This window comes from Sinocyclocheilus rhinocerous, unplaced genomic scaffold, assembly GCF_001515625.1.
Source record: "Sinocyclocheilus rhinocerous isolate Xijiao unplaced genomic scaffold, SAMN03320098_v1.1 scaffold69, whole genome shotgun sequence".
NCBI lineage: Eukaryota > Metazoa > Chordata > Actinopteri > Cypriniformes > Cyprinidae > Sinocyclocheilus > Sinocyclocheilus rhinocerous.
Window position 1 is genome coordinate 207,508 of NW_015667272.1, and position 26,489 is coordinate 233,996.

Genomic DNA, 26,489 nt, shown 5'->3' on the forward strand with positions numbered 1-26,489 from the left:
CTGATTAGCTTTCACAGACTGCCAGTCAGAGACGTTGGCTGAGTATCAATAATTCATTGGCTTTTAATTGTGTTTTTTACCTTTAAATGTCAGACTGTACCGTACGAAGGAATGCAAAGATATTAAGATCAGTGGGCCACAGACAAAGCCAGAAGCACACTCTTCTTCACTGTCATTGTTATAAGTGTGTCAGACATCAAGTAGAAGAAGATGAAGAAATCAAAGACTCTTGATAAAACATCTTTATCGCATCTCAAAATGACATATTTTGTCCCAATGCTTTTTATTTTACTGTTTGAATGGAAAAGGGAACAACCTAGAGGATTCTGTGAACATTTCCATATTGTCATAATTTTTTTGTACGTTTCTTGCTGTTTCTTAAAAAACATGCAAATAGACAGACGTCAGAGCTGTAAATTTTCAACACAAATACATGCATTTGTTTTTATTCACAAAACCAGCCCATAGTTCTAATCCAATACAAACATTGCTGCTTTTTAAAAAGATGTAGCTACCGGCAATGTCATGAAAACAAAACAAAACAAAACAAAAAAAGTTGTCAATCTTTTTCAGTGCATTCGATAGAGCCGAGCAAGTGCTGTGGAGGGCTCCGTAAAAATTCAGACCTGTACACTGAGAACAATAATGTGACGAGCCGTAATAAAATGTAACATCACGTGGAACGTGATTCGATGTGATATTACTCGACATGATATGATGTAATCTGACATAATATAACAAAAGGCTGTCAGTACAGTAAAACAAACTGAAATATTTAAAGTTTGGAGCTTCCAGTAGTAACAACCCTACAAAAACAGTGACAATTTTATCTTCCAATTAAGTTGTCATCAGAGTAGGGTTTTTTTATGATGCATATTTGTTCATTCAGAAAACTGGATTTGTAGATTTTGGAATATTTACTCTCCCTTGAAAGACAAACACTGATCAGTTTTTAAAACTATAAATGTAAATCAAACAAAAAAAAAAAAGAAACAATCATAAAATACAGTTTTTAAGTAAGAACAATGGTCCTAAATTACAATAGTGCTTGCCATTAGCCACTAATTTTAAAATATAGCCGTAAAATTTACATTCTCTACACAAATACTGTATCTTTCCACACGTGAACAACATTAACACCAAACACAGAAATTTTGTTGATTGTCCACACTGAGTCCGCCATTTCTGTTTGTCAATGAACAGTTCCATGTCTAAGCCACCGAAAAAATCTGCTGGAAAAGGGGCAAAAAGGTACCAGAATGGAAACATATAAAAGGGAATGAAAGTTGCCATAGATATTTTTATTTATGTTTAATTTTTGGTTCAAGGAATAAGTAGGTGCATCCATCACTCGTTTGATTCTTTTTGTGTTGTTGCTTTATTGTTCTGTATCTTGTGATGAAGTTTTTTTCATAGTTGTCTTGTGTTTCTTTTTTTTCACGTAGTTTGTGTTTGTCAGCCAGTGTTGGTGCCCGAGATGATCCAAGCGAGAGTTGGCATTGCACTTGATGGCAGAGCTTTGGGTGGAGGTCAGAGGTCACAGTCCTACTGGAACCACCGGAACGCTGCGCCCGTCGGCAGCATCACCTTCTTAGAGAAAGAAAAAGAGAAATGGGGGGAGGGGACAGAAATGGGGTGCATTTAGTAGAGTGCGGTTTGGATAAAAAAAACACATATAGACCTAAATTTGTTTGATCCAAATTAGCATTTTGTGGCTTTTAGTCCATGTCTGTTAGCTTTGAAGTCTTTCTCTTTCACAGCAAAAATACTGATGACTCATCCTGTACTACACAGATTTTTGTCCAATCATATGCTCTCTAGAACGTGAAGTCCCTGCCTCCTAATACCACCTGCAACCGACTAGCATTTAGCTAACTGGGTCTCACAAGTTGTGTCGAAAGTGCTCACTACCTAAACAGGTACTTCATTTGACAAGGAACAAACTTTGTTCCCATTAAAAAAAATTGGTCTATACTGTAGGCCTACAAAAGTCTGTAGTATGACTGAAATCCAAATGTACCCTATCCGCCATGTTGGCTCTGTTATCATCACTTCACTGCCAATCATGAATCTTATCCCGTGTCCTCAAGAGATAGTACAGTGTCCACTGGAAGCGCACTTCAGAATTTCGTCAGAAGTAGTAGGTCATTGAGTACTTTTCGTCTACTTTTTTTATAATACTACAAAGTCAAGCACACTAGAAATTTTGCATAGTGTTTTTCATCTACTATATAATATTGAAGTATGCATATTCAGATTTAAGTTGTAGGCAGTCAAAGTACTTTTCGCTTACTGTTCTATGAATATTACAAAGTCTGACACTACTAATTTCACATACTGTTTTTCACATACTATATAGTATTAAAGTATGCATATTCTGATATAAGTTGTGTTTTTCAGAAGTTGTAGGTCACTGAGTACTATTTGCTTACTGTTTTATGAATACTATGAAGTCCAACATACTACTTATTTTCACACGCTGTTTTTCCACGTAAAATATAGTATTAAAGTATGCATATTCGGATATAAGTTGTAGGTCATTGAATACTTTTGGCTTACTGTTTTACGAATACTATGAAATCTGACATACTATTACTAATTTTACATACTGTTTTTCGCTTAATATATAGTATTAAAATATGCATATTTGGATGCAAGTTGAAGGTCACTGAGTTCTTTTCGCTTACTGTTTTATAAATACTATAAATCCAAAATACTACTAATTTCACATACTGATTTTTGCATACTTTATAGTATGGAAGTATGCATATTCGGACGCAAATTGTAGGTCATTGAGTACTTTTTCGCGTACTGTTTTTTGAATACTATGAAGTCTGACATACTACTAATTTCACATACCCTTTTTCGCTTACTATATAGTATTAAAGTATGCATATTCGGATGCAAGTTGTTGGTCACTGAGTACTTTTCGCTTACTGTTTTACAAATGCTACGAAATCTGACATGCTACTAATTTTACTGTTTTTCGCTTAATACATTGAGTTGAAGATTATTGAGTTCTTTTCGCTTGCTGTTTTATAAATGCTACGAAATCCAGAATGCAACTTATTTAACATACTGTTTTTCGTCTACTATATAGTATGGAAATATGCTTATTCGGACGCAAGTTGTAGGTCATCGAGTACTTTTCACTTACTGTTTTACGAATACTGCCAAGTTTGACATACTACTAATTTCACATACTCTTTTTCACTTACTATATAGTATTAAAGTATGCATATTTGGATGTAAGTTGTAGGTCACTGAGTACTTTTCACTTACTGTTTTATGAGTACTATAAAACCAACATCCTGCTAATTTCACACAGTGTTTTTCACCTACTATATGGTATGATAGTATGCATATATTTGGATGCAGGGACAGATGTGACGTAGCTAAAGCTTATTGGCTAATTTTAAAAAAGGGGATAAGGTCTTAGATATCTCCTGCTTAAACTTCCTGTTTCAATAGAAAATATATCAGAGGACAAGCATTTTACAAGCAATGCACCTTCAAATGAAAAAAACTATGTGATTAAATTATAAATTTCATTCTACTATAAGCAGACACTGTTTAGAAACTGTTTCCAGGCAAAAATACAGACTTTGGTTGTTTTGCATCCTTTCACTCTCCTCTGCGGCCATGTGATTAATCTAATTCCTCCTTCTCCCCCTTTCCTTCCCTGTTCTGTCTTTCCTGCCCCCCTCCTCCTCTCCAGCCATGGGCCATGGCCCTGGCTCCACGTGAAACCCGATACGCCACATTCATTATTTAGTCACCACGCAGTCACGTCGAGTGCCCACCACACTGCTCTCGCAACGGCCTCTTTATATCTCTCTCTCTCTCTGTATTCTTTCAGTGCTGCACGTCTGTCGGTTTGGCATCTGTGGCGAGACTCAGGTGGGCGCTGAGTCCGGGCCAGCTGAGGAAAAGCAAGAAGCCTTGTGAGGCAACGTTGAGGTTGAAGGGGGCTAAAGCTCAGGCATTGCTGGAAAGATATAGCGCCTTTCCCCCAACAGTGCAACACTACTGTGGCACAGAATCTTAAACGTTCGCCAGCACTGGCCCGAGCCATGGGCGGCAAACACATCCCCGCTCACATGATCACACGTGCACCAGCCCACACACTCACACTCAATATCATTCAAGCGTTCCTGAACGAGACAAACTAAGACAGACATGTTTTAAACACACAGAGAAATATATGGGCCAGATTTAACGGACTAAACTAGAGTGCTCCCATGACAACAGCTGGGCAGATGTTAACTCTGAACACTTTAATGGTTTAGCACTTCCTAACATCATGTTGTAAATCAAGGTTGCAGGTGTATTTTAAGTATTTATTGGATGAAACAACATATTTTCATTGCCAGGCAAATTTTTTTTTTGAGTATATGATTCTTATTTTCTGTCAGAGGACAGTAAATAGAATAAACTCTTGTGGCTGATAAAGAATATAAAGTGTCAGACATCAAAATTGAATGCAACATTGCAATTTTACTTTATGGGGAAGATAATCACAGAATGCATTGAGATTCAATACCCAAATATATTGGTAAAAATAATTTAAAAAGTACTATTTTGCTCAGTATTTATGTGTGAAATATATTTATGCATATTAAAGCATCATATTGTTAGCTTAGTAATATGCTAACATCAAACAGCTTTAGAACAGTTTTTTAACTTTTTAAAAAAATTGAAAATTGTTATAATGACTTATGATGATTATTTGAAATTATAAATTATAAACAGCATATTTTGAAATTAAATGTTAAAATGTAATGAAATTAAATCATTTTCCTGCAAAGTCTTTTTAATCTTTTTATATCTGCCATGGAGTTACATTATAGTTCTTTTAAAATAAATATAAATACATAATATTTTTTTCTGACATGAATATTTTGCTAAATATATGTTGCTATTAAAATATTGGCAGAGCAAGTAAAAATCTGATAATTGCTCAAAAATCCTTACTGTTGAGACCAGCTTAATATTCTGTTTTGTGTTGCATTTCATGCATATACCTAATATAGAGACCTAAATGAAAATTTGAGTAAAAACTAATTTGAAAACAATACAACATGCATACTGCTGACTGCATGTAAAGATAAAATGCAACACTGTGGGTGTGTCTTGCACACGAACGCCTGAGAATTCACTGGTGGTGACCTTTGGCTTGTCACAACCCACTAGAAGTGACCCTAACGCCCAAGCTTCTTTCAGAAGCCTAGCCCACAGGCAACCACTATGACGCCTGACCCACAACCTTTAACCCTAAATCTGTACAAACACTGGACCCTGACAAGGGGGTGACTGCTCCGTAGCGTGCGTTTCCAAGGTCATCAGTCCTGCAAGGTGTCAACCAAAAGATCCACCATCTTAATCTGTGTTTATTGATTTTCCTATGAATAAGTTACCACTCCAATCTGCTGAGGGTTCAGTTTCCACAGGTCAGTGATACACTGGAGCTGTATTACTGACCTATGTGGACAAGATCACAGTTTCACTGTTTCCGTTCAATAAGCCTGAGCTAAAAATTGTGGATTGAAGGTTAAATTAAGTAATTGTGCCATTGTGCTCACCAAGACTGCATTTGTTTGTGACAAAATACAGTAAAAATAGTAATATTGTGAAATATTATTACAATTTTAAAAAATGTTTTCTAGTTTAATATATTTTTTAATATTTAATTTATTTCTGTTTGCAAAGCTGAATTTTCAGAAGCCATTACTCCAGTCTTGACTGTCACATGATCCATCAGAAATCATCCTAATATGCTGATATCCTTATAATATCCATATAATATAATGTTCCTGTGGCTCAGTGGTAGAGCATTGTGTTAGCAGCGCAAAAGGTCATGGGTTCAATTCCCAGGGAACACACATACTGGTAAAAAGTGTGTAACCTGAATGCACTGTAAGTCGCTTTGGATAAGAGCGTCTGCTAAATGCATAAATTATTATTATTATATGCTGATTTTCTGCTCAAAAACAATTCTTATTATTAGTTGAAAGCAGTTTTTGCTTCTTAATATTTTTGAGGAAACCATGACACACTATCATTCAAAAGTTTTGGGTAAGTAAAAAAAAAGAAAAAAACATTATACTTTTATTCAGTAAGGATGCATTAAATTGATCAGCAGTGACAGTAAAGACATTAACAATTGAGCATAATAATTGAGCAACAAATCAGCATTTTAGAATGATTTCTGAAAGGTCAGCTGGAGTAATTGATGCTGAAATTCAGCTTTGCCATCACAAAAACAAATTCTAATATATTAAAATAGAAAACAGTTATTTAAATCGTAATAATATTTCACAATATTACAGTTTTTACTGCATTTTTGATCAAATAAATGCAGCCGTGGTGAGCATGAGACTTTTCAAAAACATGAAAAAAATTACATATATCAATGACTAGATATAAATTAGATATAATAGATATAAATAAATAGATCAATAATGTCATATACTGTAGAATTTCTCATTCTGTGAAAATGTTGGACTGTTTCAGAAAGTGTCTTTGCTGATCTGTCTATTGCTTTCCATGACTTAATGTGTGTGCTGTATGCAGCCCTGCGGTCATGTGTACCTTCGCTTTGTGAGTGAGTGAGTGTGTGAATGTGTGTGTGTCGGGGTGTCAGATAGAGGTGCAGGGTGACAGCTTCTCTCTGTGTGCGCATACCAAGAAGAGACCGTCTCCCCCTTTCAGAGCACTGATACCACCATCATCTCAAATCAACCTTTCACTCTCTAATGCAATAAAAATTATTATTATTATTAATGCGACTGTCATGAGACACACACACACACACACACACACACACACACACATCTACTTACTTATCTAAATGGGGACATTGCATAGACTTGTATTGGTTTTATATACAGCTATATTTATAAATACCACATCCTAACCCTAACAGAAAATATTCTGCATTTTTACAATTAAACATTTTACAATTTATAGTGTGTTTTTTGTCCACAAAACATGGTTAAGTAAATACAGACTCAAAATGTATATTTATATATTTAAACTGTGCTTATGTCAATTAAGTTGATTTATTCAAGTCAACAATATTAGACTATTTTATATGATTGAATCACCTTGACTACATTAGGTTACACTTCTAAACATTTTAACACTTGCATGCTACAGACTAAATTAAACTAATTAAATTACACCAGAAAACCTTTTGTAATTTTAGAATCAATCAATTAATAATAATAAAAAATTATTAAAAAGTAAAGTAGCCGTTGCTGGTTTAAGCTGGTCTAGATAGAGCTTAGCTGTTTTAGCTGGCTGGTCAGCTGTTCTTCCAGCCTGAACAGTTGACTAGCAAAACAGACCAGCTTGACCAGATAAAACCAGTAAACTAGCTTAGGCTTAAGCTATTTTTTTTTTTAAACATGACAAACACACTCATTTAGTGCTAGAAGCTAACATTCATATGCGAAAGAAAAGTTTTCATATAAATTGATATATAAACGCTCTGACAGAATATATATAATACATATTTTTTAATATTTAAAGGGTTAGTTCACCCAAAAATGAAACTTCTGTCATTAATTACTCACCCTCATGTCGTTCATAAAAGGAAAAAAAAACGACTTTATTCAACAATTCGTCTCCTCCGCTTCACCCTGGCACCATTTTGGAGAATATCCACTGAACGTAAATAGCGTATGTGTCAGCTGCACCACGCGGAACTGCATACGCTATTTACGTTCAGTGGATACTGAGATTCCATCAAAAATATCTTAATTTGTGTTCCGAAGATGAACGGAGGTCTTACAGGTTTGGAATGACATGAGGGTGAGTAATTAATGACAGAATTTATTTTTTTTGGGTGAACTATCCCTTTAATGTAAGAGTGAAATGTAAACAGACAGTTCCTCGCAATTTCCTCACAGATACTTATGCTAACAAATGCTAACATGCAAACTAATTTACGCGCATTAACACAGCTAAAATAAACGAACAATCAGTCATGCAGCCACATGCAAGCAGGGTTCTGAGATCTTGGCGTGAACGTGAGCATCAGTCCGGCGAGCCTCACGCTCCTAATTCTCCCGTGCTTCTTTTATTTCCATTCAGATGCAGGCTTCCTAAAATAATTCCCCACATCTCCAGTCAGTGAGGTGTGAGGTGGCAAAGGCCTTGAAGGTCTGCACACTACCTCCCCCCTCACTCTCCCCTCTGTTTTTATGGCTCTCTCTGAGATGCCAGCAATGCACCTTGAAAGCGGCAAAACACCCAGTACTGCAAGATCACTCCCTGCCTGTACCCTCTCTCTTAAACACGCACACTCACACACACACACACACACACATCCTGTTACTTTACCATACACACACCAATACAATACACCTGTCAAACACAAACTTGAATATAAGTTCAGTGCAAGTGCAGGCTTCAGTTAGCTCTGCAAAATGTGCTAGGATAGGTTAGACTGCAAGAAGCTGGGTAAACTAGTCAAAAATCCCATGCTTATAGATGGGACTACATGTTCTAGTTAATGGTGATGAGATACTAAGCAGTCTAAATCAAAAAACTTTACTGGTGTTACTAGTCATCCTTCTAGGAGCTTACTGACCAAGTTAGTCTTGCTGATTAAGCTAGTTAAGACTCCTATGCTGATAGATAAGACTCCATGTTTTTATTAATGGTGATGAGGTGATAAGCAGTCTAAACAGCAAAACTTTAACTGTGAAACAGCCTTCATGAAGCTGGTTGGCCAGGTTAGTCTTGCTAGTTAAATTAATAATTCCAAGCTCATAGATACAGTAGTATTAATTTATTTATTTTTTTTTATTGGGAGGAGATGTTAAGTGGTCAGCATGCATGTGGCTGGTTGGCCAGGTTAGACATGCTTGTTAATTTAGTTAAGAATCCCATACTGATAGATAGAAATCCATGTTCTAATTAATGGCGATAAGATGTTGAGCAGTGTAAACAACAGTATGTTACTGGTCAAACTGGTTGGCCTACATGAAGCTGGCTAACCAGGTTAGTCATGCTGGTTAAGTTGGTTAAGAATCCCATGCTGACAGATAGGATTCTATGTTGTAATTAAAGGTGATGATGAGATAAGTAGTCTAAACAGCAAAACTTTACTGGTCAAACTAATCCGTCTGCATGAAGCTGGTGGACCAAAATAGTCTTGTTGGTTAAGCTAGTTAAGAATCAAGTGTTTATGGATAGGATTCCATGTTCTAATTAATGGTGATGAAATGTTATGCAGTCTAAACAGTAAAACTTTACTGGTCAAACTAATCAGTCTGCATGACGCTGGTGGACCAAAATAGTATTGTTGGTTAAGCTAGTTAAGTGTTCAATACTTATAAATAGGATTACATGTTTTAATTAATAGTGATGAGATGTTATGCAGTCAAAATAGCAAAACATTACTAGTGAAACTGGTCGGCCTACATGATGCTGGTTGGCCAAGTTAAGCCGGGCTCACACTACAGGATTGAAAGACTAGCCGAATCACTGTGCTGCTCACACTACGCAACAAGATTTGTTCTCATCTGTCGTTGTCTTGTCATAGCTGTGCGTATACTACACAACACAACGCTAATGAGGTGCACACACTACAAAACATTCAGTGAAGAGGCGTTCCCGACCATCAGCGAAAATAGCCTACTCAGATAAATCCTATCGAGAAATTACAGCGATTATAGGCCATATCTTGAAGCATGGACGATCAACTGGCCCTTCAATTGGTCTGTGCAGTTATTTTATCCGAAAGAAAGAAGAAACCACGACAAAAGAGAATATGGCAGAAACAATGACTTGGAAGAAGTGGACAACAAGGACTGTCAGTACTGCAGAAAGAGTTGGAGGTGACAGCAAAATCCAGCCAAAAATCCTGTAGTGTGAGCCCGGCTTTAGTCTTGCTGGTTAAGTTAGTTAAGAATTCCATGCTGATGGATTTGATTTCATGTTCTAATTAATGGTGATGAGATTCTAAATGGTCTAAATGACAAAACTTTACTGGCGAAACTGGTTACTCTGCAAGAAGCTGGTTGACCAAGTTAGTCTTGTTGGTCAAGTTAGTTAAGACTGCAATGATAATAGATTGATTCCATTTTGTAATTAATGTTGATGAGATGAAAACAGGTTTAAACAACAAAATGTAACAGGTCAAACTAATTAGTCTGCATGAAGATGATGGATCAAAATAATGTTGTTGATTAAGCTAGTTATGAATCCCTTGATTATGGATAGTATTCCATGTTGTAATTGATGTTGATGAGATGTTAAGTGGTCTAAACAGCAAAACATTACTTGTGAAACTGGTCGGCCTGCATGATGCTGGTTGACCTAGTTAGTCTTGCTGGTTAAGTTGGTTAAGAATTCCATGCTGATGGATATGATTTCATGTTCTAATTAATGGAGATGAGATGCTAAGTGGTCTAATTGACAAAACTTTACTGGTGAAACTAGTCAGTCTGCAAGAAGCTGGTTGACCAAGTTAGTCTTGCTAGTTAAGCTAGTTAGGACTCCCATGGTAATAGATTGATTCTATTTTGTAATTAATGTTTATGAGATGATAAGAGATCAAAACAGCAAAACTTTACTTACTGGATTTTTGAAAAAAAACTTTCCTGGTGAAACTAGTCAGTCTGCAAGAAGCTGGTTGACCAAGTTAGTCTTGCTAGTTAAGCTAGTTAGGACTCCCATGGTAATAGATTGATTCTATTTTGTAATTAATGTTTATGAGATGATAAGAGATCAAAACAGCAAAACTTTACTGGTCAAACTAATCAGTCTGAATGAAATTGGTGGACCAAACTAGTCTTGTTGATTAAGCTAGTTATGAATCCCTTGATTGTGGATAGGATTCCATGTTCGAATTAATGGTGATTAGATGTCATGTGGTCTAAATAGCAAAACATTACTAGTAAAACTAGTCGGTCTACATGATGCTGGTTGACCAAGTTAGTCTTTCTGGTTAAGTTGGTTAAGAATTCCATGCTAATGAATATGATTTCATGTTCTAATTAATGGTGATGAGATGCTAAGTGGCCTATTTGACAAAACTTTACTGGTGAAACTGGTCGGCCTGCATGAAGCTGGTTGACAAAGTTAATCTTGCTAATTAAGACTCCCATGGTAACAGGTTGGTTCTATTTTGTAATTAATGTTGATCAGATGATAAGAGGTTTAAACAGCAAAACCTTACTGATGAAGCCAGCTGACCAAGTTAGTCTTTCTGGTTAAATTAGTTAAGACCACATGCTGATAGATAGCATCTCAGGACCATGAATAAGATCATGAAATTCTAAATAGTTAAAATGGCAAAACTGTATTGTTAAAGTCGGACTGTGTGACACTGACTGATGAGGTAAATCTGCTGGTTAAGCTAGTTAATAAATCTGGTGGGGACAACAGTTCACAAGCATTTAAAGCACAACATACTTGTATTTTGGTAATCACCATGCAGTGCTGGTGTACTGGTGTCCCCACCAGGTTGCTTAACCTACTTAACCAGCTAGAGTGTTTTGGTGGTAACCAACAAGCTTCATGCAAGCCAAGATCCAGGTCTCCAACGTTTTTGAGGGTATGCAGAACTGTAAATGTTGCCATTTTAGTATAAAGTATAAATTCTGTTAAAAGCAGTGCCAATACAACCAAGAGCATCACACTGGTTAACGGGAATCCTGATTTTTAGATTACTTTGTATGTTTTGAGGTGGTTATGTGTACAAAAGTGTACAGAAAATTGCAAAAAAATAATAAATAATTGAATACCCTTTTCTATTTATTTAGCAAACAAAACTAACCAAAAGGCTCTAGTGTTGGGTCATTCTTAGCACAACATCTAGTAACTAACATGGTGTACTGGTGTCCCCACCAGGTTGCTTAACCTACTTAACCAGCTAGAGTGTTTTGGTGGTAACCAACAAGCTTCATGCAAGCCAAGATCCAGGTCTCCAACGTTTTTGCTGGGTATGCAGAACTGTAAATGTTGCCATTTTAGTATAAAGTATACATTCTGTTAAAAGCAGTGCCAATACAACCAAGAGCATCACACTGGTTAACGGGAATCCTGATTTTTAGATTACTTTGTATGTTTTGAGGTGGTTATGTGTACAAAAGTGTACAGAAAATTGCAAAAAAATAATAAATAATTGAATACCCTTTTCTATTTATTTAGCAAACAAAACTAACCAAAAGGCTCTAGTGTTGGGTCATTCTTAGCACAACATCTAGTAACTAACAACTTCACTCTCAAAAGAGAAATATCAATCAATGTTACTGTATTACAATATGTATTATATACAGTATGATGACCTCGTCTACAAAACCTAAACAATCAGACTTTAACGTGGCATTAATCTGTAGCCAACAATATGCAACATCTATCCATTTAACTTGTATTCACAAATTCGAAAAAGAAATATGAATTGATGTGTTGTGCTCTGTTTGGTTTCCACTGCGTTGTTTCAACTCTGTCTAGTAGCAATAAAACAGCAGGTGCTTCTCAGACGCTTAGTGCAAAACTATTCCCATCATGATAGGCACTCGAATTAACATCTATTTAAGAAACCATAAACCGGCAGCGCTTTATGTTTTAGACACATTTTAATCACAGGGGCTCCCCGAGACGCCATCAGACGTGACCTTGTTTGACTCCACACTGACTGGACAGCTGGGGGAGCAGACGTGGCATGGAATTATTCGACCATTTTTAATGACTGAAACGTTAGTGACACAGCATCCCCCTGCCATTATTATTCTTACGGATGGTGTTTCAATGAGTCTGTAATCAGCAAACAAAACAACAACCAAAAAAATAATAATAAATTGATTTAAAGGTTTTATTTATGTGGAAGACATCAAATGGACAAATCTAAAATCCCTGTGAATATAGCAGATGTCAGTTGAAAGGAAACATGAGTACCTTCAAACTAATTTAATCCTTTGTCACTTTTTTATCTAAAAAAGGGCCTAATACATATTAGGCACAGAAACATCAAACATGAGGAATGTGAAAAGAAAAAAACTATATATAATAACTGGAGACACAAATGAACAGGTTGTAACTGTATTTCAGTTCTGATAGACAAGCAAGAGTCACAACAGATCAATTCATGTCAAATTCTAATTAAATTGAAACTATATATATTTCAGGATGTACAATATTTGACCTTTTTATTTGCACCAGATTTGCTTTGTTTGTGGAAATCTTTCATTAATTACACTACCTGTCTTTTTTCATGTTTTTGAAAGAAGTCTCTTATGCTCACCAAGCCTGTATTTATTTAATCAAAATGCAGTAAAAACAGTAATATTGTGAAATATTATTACAGTTTAAAAGCACTGTTTTCTGTTAGAATATATTTTAGAATGTAGATGTAATGAAACTGCGATACACTACCATTTAAAAGTTTGGGGTAAGTTAAGGTAAGTTTTTTTCCTAAAAAGGTAAAAGTGACAGTAAAGACATTTATTTATTCTTTTAATGTTGCAAAAGATTTCTATTTCAAATAAATGCTATTCTTTTGAATTTTCTATTCTATTTTTTTTTTTTAATCATGAAAAAAATGTATTCTACACAAAGGTTTTCACAAAAATATTATGTAGCACAACTTAAACATGGATAATAATAAATGTTTCTTTAGCAGCAAATCAGCATATTAGAATGATGTTTAAAGGATCACGTGACACTGAACACTGTGACTGGAGTAATGCCTGAATGCTGAAAATTCAGCTTTGCCATCACAGGAATGAATTACAGTTTAACATATTTTAAAATAGAAAACAATTATATTAAACTACTAATATTTTTTTGCAATATTATGATTTTTGTATTTTTGCAAATAACTGCAGCCTTACATTTGTGCATAAAAAGCTTCTTTCAAAATACGACAAAATGTTACTGGCCCCAAACTTTTGAATGGTAGTGTATGTGGTGGTTGGTTAACATTATCCACTAGACTATGTGAAAGAGCAAATTATTGATTAAAGAGTATAAAGACAAACATGAAAACATTTGCAATGAGGTTCAGTAAGTTAACTTTAAAAATTATGCAGTTGAATATGAACTAACAATCTGAATACTTCTACAGCATTTATTAATCTAGGCTAATGTAAATTTCTACATATACTGATGCATCTTTAACATATACAAACATTAATAACAATAAACAATAATATTTTCACGAATCGGCATTAAACTAGATTACTAAGTGCTGTAAAATTGTTGTAGTTCATTACCAAATGCATTAAATAATGTTGACAAACTGAACCTTATAGTAAATTCTTCCATTTTTTTCTATGAAATAGCATGCACTGATAATTTACAATAAGACAGGAATGTGAATTAAGCAAATGGGGTTAATTCTGATTTCAGGATGACTTTAAAATAAATAATATGTGAAATATATCCAGCACAATTCGAACACTATTCAAATTTGGGCATTTGTACAATCCGAACAACTCGGGTTGACCTCAACAAGAAGTTTGTAGGACCATCAGCCCCCACTGATGAGAGAGAGCAAGGGTGGGCTGTTCGCCACTGACACCTGGTGCTCCAGATGACAGCCCTGCGGCCAGATGGATTACGTCGTACATAAAAACACAAAAACACATTCACATATACGTTCACATCATGCCCACGCTACATCCTTAAACATACCACCTCGATACGATTCTTGATCTTAACAAAAGCAGCATCTCTCAAACCACCATTCCATCTCAAAACTGAACTAATGAATGCAGGGACCTATAAAAGCGGCCATACCGGAGGGCGTTATGTCTCTGAGGAGTGTCCTAGTAGTGTCAGGGAGGCAGGATGTGGGAAGAGTGACGTGATGCCGCAGTGGGGGGCAGATTAGAACAAACCCCATGGTGCATGTCTGGCCGTATCTCCCTCCCCCGTTACTGTCAGTGCCACCTGTCACCCCAAAGCCTCATCTCCCAGCCTAACCCTCAGCAGACACCGCCACCGTGTACAAAGTTCACCCAAATTAGAAGCAAGGAAGGTTATTACGCTTTTTGGCCACAAAACATTCTCTCTGTAACATTAGCGAACAAATGCAACTAAGTAAGTTCACAGAGTCTCAGTATCGTTTACCTCCAGTGCAGCAGACGGTTTCTTCTTGAGCTCCTCGCACTTGCGGAACTTGCAGATCTGGTGGCCCGTCTTCCGGTTCCGGCAACTGCTGCACTGCTCGCAGTTAATCCTGCGCCGGCAAGGTGGGCACATCCCACAGCGTTTCCTTTTCTTCTTCCCGGAGCTAATGGCGGAGGCCAGCTCACTTTGCACTGGGTACTCCGTCAAGCCAGCCATATGCAGTGCGCTGTCGGCAAGGAAGACTCCGGCAGGCGTCATGATGAACAGCCCCGGGTTGAAGGGGAAGCCGCCGCCGCCCACACCGTACGGGAAGTCTGTGTGACCCCCCACCGTGTCGGCCACCGATGCCCCTTCCAGGTCGACCGTCCCCACCTCGCCCACACCCACTCCCATTCCCCCCGGCAGCAGCATGTGCTCCATGCCCGCCCGCTTGAGCAGCGCAGCTGCCTGGGCAAAGTGCAACAGGCCGTTCTGTCCTTCCAGCACCTGCTCCAAGGTTCGGTCCAGCTTGCTCGGCACCAAGGCCGAGGCGGAAGGCTGCTGTGGCTGCTGCTGGGTGGGCTGGGGCTTGGCCGCGTGGCTCTTGGCGTGGCTGTTGTGTTTCAGTCCGTTGGCGGTCTGGGGGCACGCGGCGGTGTACTGCGAGAGGGTGCGAGACCTCTTCAGGCTCTTGCTGAGGGGCTCGCTGATGATGCCGCTCCGGTTGCGGCGTTCGATAACGGGGCTGTCCTCCCCACAACTGCGTTTGTCCTGGTCCTGGTCCGTGTCCTGGTCCTGGGCCTTGGGTGTCCGGCTGCCCTCCGGCTGTCTGCCAGACATGGTCCAGCCCCGGGGTGTGAGCGTGGGAGGGGGGCGGGGTTGGGGAGGGGACGGGGGCTGGCGAGGGAGGAGCCAGGCAGCGCTCGCAATCCGCTCAGTGCCCAGGTGAGGGTGGAGCCTCCCCTTAACGGGCAAAACGGCCGGCCAGTGGCAGACAGACCCCGATGCCCTTGACTCTAGACTTCAGTCCTCATCCACATCTTTCCGCCGGCAACCTGTAAACTAAGACACAAAGACAGAAAGAGAGAGAGAGAAGGAAAGATGTTGAAAGCATTCTGATTCTTAAAAGAGACCTTGACAACAAAAAAACTGAGAACAGTGAGCGGCGATTTGGGCCTTTCTTTCGCATGGCTCCAACATTTTATTGAGTGCTGTACGATGCCCCTACTGTGCCTGGGAAATCAATATGTACATTTATCTTCAAACGCTATGTAGACAGAGTAAAGCAAAAATGAGATGGACGTGAAGAGTAGCACAGCCAGATGCTGTGACAAAAAGTACCTTGAATAATAAAAAAATGGCAAAAAATGTAAACCATGAAAACATTATTTCACAATTATTAATTTTCCACAGCAAATTGGTTTACTTTTCAGAAAAGCATGACTTATTGTTTCTGTAAAAGATGAGACAGAGTTGCTTCACTCAAGGTAAAGCAGACAGTACAACATACTGTACAGTAAGCTTGACTGAAGGAACCAATTCTTTATCAATATAGCGTGTGTATCATAGAGAATGAATAAAATCAATTTTAGTGTGAATAAATCAAAGTCTCAGGGAACTTCAGTCAACTTCTCAATGAAGTCAATCCCTCTTAAAAGTGTGATGTCACCTCAGATCATTATTTAGTCTTGTGCAAACTTCATATAGCTAAAACTCAGTTGCTTTGACACAATCTGTATTGTTAAAAGCGCTATATAAATAAAGGTGACTTGACTTGACTTGACCTGTGCAAGCATAAACCCAATCAACTGTCTGTTATTTCATTCATTTATTCACTGCAGTAACAGTGAGAGTACAGGAAGAATTCTCTTTGAAACAATGTACTACTCACTTTGAAGGGCAGAGCACATAAAGTAAGTACTCTGAAGGGTGCAGAGCATTACTCTCCCATATGTATACTTTTGCTACATATTTCACTGCCACTTTATTTTGAATCTGAATGTTATGATACCCTTGATAATCCATAATAACATATAGCTGCTGTGCTTGTTATAAAGATGTAAAGAGGTCATTCTACAAAACAGATTTGTGTAAATGATGCATCAGCTATCTACTGTTGAATGACTTCAAGAATGAACAGGGTATGCCATCTTTTACTATGTGCTAATATAGATATGTCTCTAAACAGAACATTTTTTGTGTGGTTTTTCTTTCCACTTCTTGTTGTTTTAGCAAATATCCACATTTTGATAAAACAAAATAGATGGAAATAAAAGCTATTTTGTTTTAATTTGCTCTCTGTATACAGTATTTAGATTTTAGTTTTAGAACCCAAGTTATATGTCAACCCTGTTACCATCATGTTTTGTGCCTAAACTAATGACTTCATAAATCCAAAAAACTTTCTTCTAAGACATCATATTTTCAAGAAGTTAACTTTCCAAGGACACTTAATGTGTTCTCTTTTTTATCATTATACTTTTGAGAATAGTCCCCAATTTTAAAATGTCAACCATGCTACCATGTTTTTTAATAGTAAATAGTTGATAACTGACAAGTGAATGTCTGTAGAATTATCAAAATTGAGTTCTAAGAAGTACATATGTAGTTTCATGACCTTGAGTGCAAGGCTTGTAATGTCCAAAAAAAAAACTGTCAACCCTGTTACCTCCCCAAGGGCCTAATTATATACTAGAGTGTTTTATCCCAGAATAATTCAAATGTATTAACGGTAGTTTAAGATGGCACTGTGTAATTTATTAACACTTTATCTATTAGAATGTTTAAAATCTCTGAGAAATGTACTTTTAAAATCACATTAGCAAACTTGAAAAGGCGCCTGTTTCGTAACATAATCCGAAGAGACCCGCTGTCAATCACGCAGTGAAATATGAGACACGACAGAATGCCGCTGAACGACCGGACACAGAATTTTACCTCATGACAGAATCCAAACGTCAAAAACTCAACTCTTGTTTTTTATTGGCTGCCCCCAGTCCACAACAGAGACATCCACAAACACCCACACACACAACCCCACTGAGAAAATCTGAGGAAATGGCCGGGCCAGTCCTTATAAGGGAAACAAAGGGACAGGGAGGGAGAGAGGAGAGGATAGGGGGCGGTGGAGGGGATCTACGCAGTGTGTGGAAATTGGAAGGCCAGAATTAGTGGGAGGTAAAGCTTCAAAGGCAGGAGCGCAGCCCCCGCATTCTCCCCAGCTCAGGGGTCTGTGGCGCCAGCGGACCACAGCCAGCCTCTTTCTCTCTTTCGCTCGCCTTGCTCGCTCTCTTTCTCCTTCCCAAACCAGGGGCCACACTGCACCAGGCTGCCTTACCTCACGCCTGCCAAACCTTCCCCGCCGCACACATCTCTTGCTGGGACTGTGGAAGCACCCGACCTTCCCGTCCCAAAAGTGCTGAAATTACATAGCAGCGTTTTCATTCAGTATTAGCAGCAATGACTCACTTCCCATCCAAAGCTAAGGAGAAAAACATGTCTCTAACGGACCATGCTAGCTTGCCATGGACAGCCCGTGGTTTCTCTTTTATCCTGGCTTGGAATGGCAATATGGCACATTTCAAATCCGTTCCACTCTTATGGTTGCTGCACCAAGCCAACAGTTGGCCACACACCACCACACACCAAACGGTATCCTAGCAGCGTGTCGTAGTCCATCCCCATGATGTACACTCTTATCTGTGTTATTGTTTTGTTTTTGAAATTCAGGTTATGATATGCTGTAATCCAAGACCAGTGTATGCTACCATTCAAAAGCTTTCTTTTTTAAAAGAAACGAATACTTTTAATCAGCAAGGATGCTTTAAATTGATTAAAAGTGACAGTGAAGACATTTATAATGGTACAAAATATTTATATTTCAAATACATGCTGTTCTTTTCACCTTTCAAAGAATCCAGTAAAAATGTTTTTCACAAAAATATTAAGCAGCACAGCTGTTTTCAATATTGATAATAACAAGAAATGTTTCTTGAGCAGCAAATCAGCATATTAGAATGATTTCTGAAGGACACTAAAGACTGGAGTAATGATGCTGAAAATTCAGCTTTGCCATTACAGAAACAAATTACATTTTAAAATATAATAAATTAGAAACAAATATTACTGGTTTTACTGCATTTTGTTATTAAATATATGCAGCCTTGGTGAGCATATGATATTTTTTCCAAAGCCCTGAAACATCCTACCAACCCCAAACTTTTGTGTAATGTTTAGTTAAAGTCAAAACACAAAATGTGTACGAAAGAGGCAGAGCGGCCAGTCAGACGGGGTAAGAAAAAGGCAAGGGACAGGTGGCTCAATGTTAGCACTACTTGCTTAATTACTGTTCCCAAAGTAACCATTAGGGTGATGGAAATGGGCCCACAAAATGACTTAGCAAATAAGCCCACTGGACATAAATGAATCGATTTGCTTCCTCCTGTTTTGAGAAGTTTTTTTCCGTTAGGAGTAAATTCAGTCACACAGCTTCCCAGTGAACCGGATGCTATCTGAGGTAAAACGCTACCATTGATCTCAAAGCAAATAAAATGCAAACACAGTGTGTGATGGTTACTAAGCATTGTCAGTTCTCTGTAGTTTGTTGTCTCCATCTGTCCCTGTAACATATGACCTGTGTCTCGTAAAAAGCTGAAATAAGTGAATTTGTCTGTCGCTGCCTCCTCATCGGTTCCTGTCAATCATAGTAACCTCTTCAACATCAGGTCCACCTTTAAGTTAAACTATCTTCCAGCTTCTCTACACCTGTGTCACAGACTTCACTGAGGACTCAAGTCAAATGATGTTTCCTCTGATCCTCGGATTGTATCAGCCTCACCATCTACAAATGTGTGACTCCCACATTCTGTCAACCACGTGCACTTCATGCTCCTCCAACATTTTTGTCTAATGAAGTCACAAATTTTTCGAATTAAGTCAAATTATTGTTATTGCAACACTCTCATTTCTTTCATTCCTCATTGACAGTATTTTATTTCCACCACATATAATTGCCATGCATTTTGCATGTGTATAAATCCATCACAATTTACTAGCTATGCTATTACAATGACCAGTACCAGCAATTTGTCTGTCCACACTGAACTCCAAATGGCTGCATGATGTGACACAATCTCAGAACATAATTAATGTTTAATGTACAGTTATGAAGATATGTTTTTGGAACAACAAATGACATTTCAAAGCAGTACAAGGCCACAGAAATAGAAATAGGGATGCACAAAATGGAAATTTAAGGTGATATTGATAATATTTATATTTTCAAAGCCAATAAGCAATACATTGGAAAGATATGACCTCAAGATCAATATACCTATTGTAAGACTGAATGCTCACCTTAAAAGTCCAGATTCAAACTTCACATTCAAAACTGCATTAAATTTTAAAAATTGTGCAAGAAAGAAAATTACGTACAGTAATTGAACAGTAAGATTTTTTATGTTTTTTAAAGAATTCCCTTCTGCTCACCAAGCCTGCATTTATTTGAACCACAATACAGTAAAAGCAGTAATATTGTGAAATATTTTTACTATTTAAAATAACTGCCTTCTATTTGAATACATATTAAAAATGTAATTTATTCCTGTGATCAAGGCTAAATTTTCAGCATCATTACTCCAGTCTTCAGTGTCACATGATCCTTCAGAGATTTCTTCTGTTCAAGAAACTTTTTATTATTATTATTATTATTATCATCATCATCATCATCAATATTTAAAACAGTTGAGTACATTTTTTTCAGGATTTTTGATGAATAGAAAGGTCCAAAGATCAGCATTTATCTGAAATAAAAAGCTTTTGTAACATTATTACATTTTAAAATATATTCAAATTGAAAGCAGTCGTTTTAAATAGTAAAAACATTTTACAATATTACTGCTTTTGATGCATTTTGGATCAAATAAATGCAGGCTTGGTGAGCAGAAGAGAATTCTTTAAAAAGCATTAAAAAAAATCTTACTGATAAAAACTTATCAGCTTAGATATATCAACTTTTTAAATATTAAGACAGATAAGGATAACAAAAAAAAAGTCTTTATTGGCTAAAACAGACTGACCGCTAATATACTGTGCATCTCTAATTGGAAGTGATCAACAAAATGCCCTGTCAAACTTCTCTGGTTAGGCAGAATACGAATGGATTTACACGGAAGAGATCATTTTTTTCGATTGTCCCTTTATCCAACGTGATCTCATGATAATTTGTATGTATTTTACGTAAACTTTATCGCATTGCGTCATTTATGTGTCGTTATTGGAAAAACCCATATTGATTGACCACTCTTCTGAGTATTGGGTGGCATGTGTTTGTCTTATTGTTTGTGGTCCTAAATGGAAGCCAATTAAATTACAAAATATTCAAGATAGTTCTATTGAGTGTCTAATGTGGTTGATGAAGTCATGGAAATATTGGTCCTTTTCCTGGGGTTTGACTTTCATGTTAAAAATGACTTAACAAATGGGGTAGATGACTCAGGGTACAGCAATAGCTGACGCAGATGTGGTGAGGTTCAGGCTCAGCTGAAAACTTTTAATGCACCTGATTGTGCGCCGCGTTTTAAGAGGTGTATGCCGTACCTCAGGCCACACACTGCATTCTCTCCTTTGCGGCAGCACAATGCCTCACTCACAGCTGTAAAGATGGCAAGCCAGACCCCAACGCAATTAACCTAGGCCCATTCAAAAGCATGGTTATGAATGATTGTAATGCTTTGTATTCATTCAAATAGAGCTTGTGTAATCAGACCCTTAACCATGTAATCAGCATCTCAGTAGAGGAAACATAATGATCCATTTATAGCTAATGTGGAATGTCAAAGCTGCGAAATATTAGAGAAAAAGGCATGAAGTCAGATGAGTCAATAAATAAAGCAACTGAAAGAATAATCAGACTGAGAACAAACTGTCTTAGGCAAGACCACCATTCACAGATAAATTCATCCCGATCTCATCTGTCATATGGTCAGAATCAGTTCAGCTGATTAATCATTCATTGGTTGCGTCTGTCAGTCGCTTCACACGAAATTCCGATATAAATGTAAGAAACGCTTTTTTGTTCCATCCTTAAAGTGAAAGTAATATAATAAATTGGTGTCAGAGATTGCCAAAATACATCAGTCTGATCAATGCAGCTCTCTAGTGTGTTAGCGCGCCTCTTTACTCTTCATAATCAATAATGTTTGACTGCTTACGGGTGACAAGAACGGGGCTGTACTGTAACGGCAATCTGCAACATTACCTCATATGATCTAAAAACAGAAATGAAACCATTAAAAGTGAGGATGGAATATAAATAGCTCTTTCCTAAAGCGGTCATTAGGTTACATAAACTACAATATCCTATTTTGTTGATATTAGCCTTTGAGGATATTATTCTTTGATCAAATGGAATGAGTAATGGCCTTGGACTGACAAGAGGGGATTCGTTTTCAAATGGAGGTTGAGAGGTCAAAAAACTTACAGCTGAACAGGAAAAGGCAACACCGACCAGACAACATGGAAAAGCACGCAAAGTTGAGAGAAACAGGCATTGTTGTCGTTTTTGTTATGCTATAATGACAGCTGCTAGCATTGATGCTAGCAAACAGTCTGATTGTTTTGTGAAACCATCAACTAGCTAAATGCTGAAAAAGGCTACTTTTGGAAACTGTATGTGACTAGCAAGTCATCAGATTTGCTTTGCTATAATATGTGTAAAGGATATGATCAATTACTGCAGATGCTAATACTTTCGGAGCTCATACTGTTAACGTTTGACTGACTGAAGCTGTGCTAATGTTCGGATCAATCTGAGCCAATCTGGCGCACAGTAATGACATGATGGCACAGAGTAACAATTTGGGGTTTCATCTCTTCCTCTCTCACTGTCTTTGCAGTCAAGGACACTAATACCATAAATATTTCTAAAATATTAAGATGCCAAAAGCAAAATGTGCCCAAATGTGTAAAATAAATCTGATGATTTGGTCAGCATTTATTAATTGGATAACTGCAATACCCTGGGTGTCAAAAAGTATAAAAGATAAAAGTATTGTGGCTGTGATAGCCGCTACACTCATATTCAGCAGAATCATTAATGTACTAAAGCACAAGATAATAGCTACATAAAGATGTGTCTGGAGAGTTTTATGACTGATATCGCTACATTAAAAGGAAGGAAGTCCAGTAATGGCTAATTACACCCAAACAGCAATTTGAGAGGATGGTTTTGGAAATATTAAACTTTGCTTCCTGTAAATCCTTAAAATCTTTAAATTATAGGCATAGATTCTCCTCTAATTTCCATCTGCCATATTCAGCTATTATTTTTCATATGTGACAGTTACAGTGTATCTGTACACACATGTTATGTTGTTTTATGTTGGCACTGGTACAAGTTATGAAAATGATATCTCGGCTGATTAACTGGAAGAAACATTCAGTATGTCTCTGCAGCAGGCTATTTAAACATTTATGTTAACTGACAAAATGTATTAATTTATGCATATTTAGGTTTGCAAGGTCTCTAATGGTAATATGTCATGGGAAGCTGTTTGCAAAGACTTTTGCTTATGTCTCCTCCCTAGGGACAAACACACGACTAATTGGTCCTCCCCCTATTGAATAACAACTCTAAAACTGACAATTCTGCAGTGAACAAGAGTTTTACGTTTTTAAAGTATCATTTTGTCATTCTGTGTCCTGTAGTTTTTCTGAGGACAAAATAATGACTATCATACATTTTTACCATGATTTACAGAAAAAAAAAATGTCATTCAGTGTAACAACCAAAAAATCGTGTCAGGCATATTTAGAACAAGAATAATTACATTTACATTTAGTCATTTAGCAGACGCTTTTATCCAAAGCGACTTACATTAAAAGACTATTTAAGGATCACAGTGCAGCCCCAAAATAGTAGCTAACTGTCATTTTAAATCTTTACCAAGCTTTGCCAATATCCTTCAAACCTCTTGGTTTTACCCATTTACCAGCAAGACTTTTAAAAAAATATAATCAAATTTAGTATGATCACTTTTATATTTTATTTTATTTTATTTTTTAAACGGACCTACATGTTTTCTCTTATTTAGGTTTGCTTAGAGCAGGGTTTCTCTCACCCCAGTGGAAAATGGAAAACTTGGGGTGGAACTCAAACCTGGAGTTCGTTTGGAACTATTTTCACTAATGCAGTTTATTTTGTAAAAATCAGCATCTATCTATCTATCTATCTATCTATCTATCTATCTATCTAGGCTCTATATGCTTACAGTCATTATATAGCCTATAAAATACAGTAAACATATAATATAACCTATGTGTGTTATCCATTTATTTAAAAAAATCATTTGAGTCAATCAGCCAAAAACACTAAACTTCTAATATTTGTAAAATGTCCAAGACTAATTAAAAGTAATGGATAAACCATTGCCACTGAACAGCTGTAGCCTCAAAGAGGAGGAAAAAAATCACTGTGAGGTTACTTCGCAACGTCACGCAGGCAGATATCGAGTAATTCAGGTAATGCGGAGTCCAACGCAACATCTCCCTCAAGACACGCATACACCTATCTATCTCCCCCTGCCGCTGTCTTTCTTCCTCACACCGCTTCACGCACACACTCACGCATGCATGCTCTCATACGCAAGCACTACACACGCACACACTTGCGCACAAGGTCCAGCGGACGTTTACAATAATTCATGTTTTCCGAGCTCGCTCCGCCAGATGTGGACTTTGCCGAGCGGCGTCCCGAGCATTTGCATAGCTCAAAGTTAAATGCGCTTGAAAACTTCTCCAACTCTTTGCGTCATGGCGAAAGTTAATGACTGGCAATCACACAAACAGTGCGTGCATGAGCGCCGCGCGCTGTCGGCCGCGGACTGCAGCAGTAAATCCCCGCGCGCTCTCCGCGGCGACATCAGCCTGATAATATCCTCTCGGCGAACAATGAAGCGCACATTTTTGGCTAATCCCTCCGCGATGAGTTCAACAAATCACCATAAATCACGAGCGACTAAACAGCAAATTTGAAATACAGTGGAAAAAAAACCTTTTGTATTTTACAATATACCGTTATATTAACGACCACCGCGTTTTAGTAACGCACAGGTGTGCTGCTGCTGTAGACCAAAAGTTCCGCGTCTATAACATAACGCATCATCAACTACAATACCACCTGTCGTTACATGCTGGAGCAACTATCATAAACGTCATTGGCATCATAATTTTACTAGCAAATTATCCACGAGAGTGTTAAGTTTGAACAGCCCACCGCAGCATTGAAATACGATTAGAATTTGTGTATTCTGTCAATTGTTTAAATGTGATACTTGCGTTCTGAGGAACCAAAGCAATATTACTTCCTGGGAAGCGTAATCGCGTTTCCATAAGGACAATACAGCACAAATCTGCGGGAACGGGTCAACATCGTCCAGTCGCTAAAAATATGTGTCGGATCTTAATTTAATTTGGCATTAAAGCTGCACAAAAATACCTTTTGTCTAGACTCAATTATCTGAAACCTGGGTCTCTGCGGTGCCAGTGTACGGTCTGCAGCAGCACGACTGACAATGTACGGCACAATCATTCCCCCGTCCTCCCAGCCAACAAGATCGTTAGGAAGATGACATCCCAACTTTGAGCAGACTTCAACAAAGTATGATTCCCCCCCTTTCGATGTATCTGCATATTTGCAAACACTGGCCCCTTTTTTATTCGCACCTACCAAGGCAGATCCGAGCACAGGGGAGGGCTTCCACTGTCCGAGCGCCCCTTCTCCAAGCCTGTCGTAGAGATTGATGGCAAAAAGAAGGGAGAAAAAGCTTATTCTCCACTTCCAGAAATCATGTAGCCTTCGACCGAGCCGAGCGCGTGAGGAAGAGAATAGTGAATTATTGCTAAACGTACTTTCTGGGAAGCTGAGCGTGTGGGCTCACCAACCTTTCGATTCTCGCAATCCCACCTCTACATCCAGAAGAACATGCAAACACATTTCATAGATTTTTGGAGCTTCACGTAAAAACCGAACTGGACTTTCGGCGACGCTGAGACGGAGAAAACGCACAGATTAACAAAGACATTTCGCGTCACGCAGCGCTTCTTTTTGGCGACGTTTTAAATGTCGAAGCGGAACGCGTAGGGTGTTTATCGATGCGCACGAACATTGTGAGAGATTTGAAGGTTAATGTTACGGACGGAGATTTGTGGCGGCTCGGTCCCCTTTTGCACTGTGCAGCCTGTGATTTTTTTTCTCTAGGACCAAAAGTTGATATGTCGTCATACCGCTTTAAGACTGAACTTCCCTTCAACACATTCATATTTACCATCAAACAATGTCAGAAGGATGCACGTGGTGACTGGATGACTTTGTAATCCTACTGTTTGGTTTCATTTCGAGATAGTTTTCTGTTATTCGGAGGAAT

At 37.8% G+C, this 26,489-nt stretch overlaps 1 protein-coding gene across 3 annotated transcripts; it reads right to left on the bottom strand.

Moving 5' to 3' along the window:
• Positions 1-252: 252 nt before the first annotated feature.
• Positions 253-26,238, bottom strand: LOC107733522 (CXXC-type zinc finger protein 5-like). Of its 3 annotated transcripts, none has more exons than XM_016545179.1 (3): positions 25,793-26,238; positions 15,088-16,128; positions 253-1,587 (listed from the first exon to the last, which is right to left on the bottom strand). In XM_016545179.1, the coding sequence occupies exons 2-3, from the start codon at positions 15,904-15,906 to the stop codon at positions 1,546-1,548; spliced, it is 861 nt and encodes a 286-aa protein (XP_016400665.1). In that variant the 5' UTR covers positions 15,907-16,128; positions 25,793-26,238; the 3' UTR covers positions 253-1,545. The 3 variants fall into 3 exon arrangements, with proteins under 3 accessions (XP_016400665.1, XP_016400663.1, XP_016400664.1); XM_016545177.1 differs by having other exon boundaries at positions 253-1,590; XM_016545178.1 differs by lacking the exon at positions 25,793-26,238 and adding an exon at positions 25,562-25,777 and having other exon boundaries at positions 253-1,590.
• Positions 26,239-26,489: the final 251 nt, after the last annotated feature.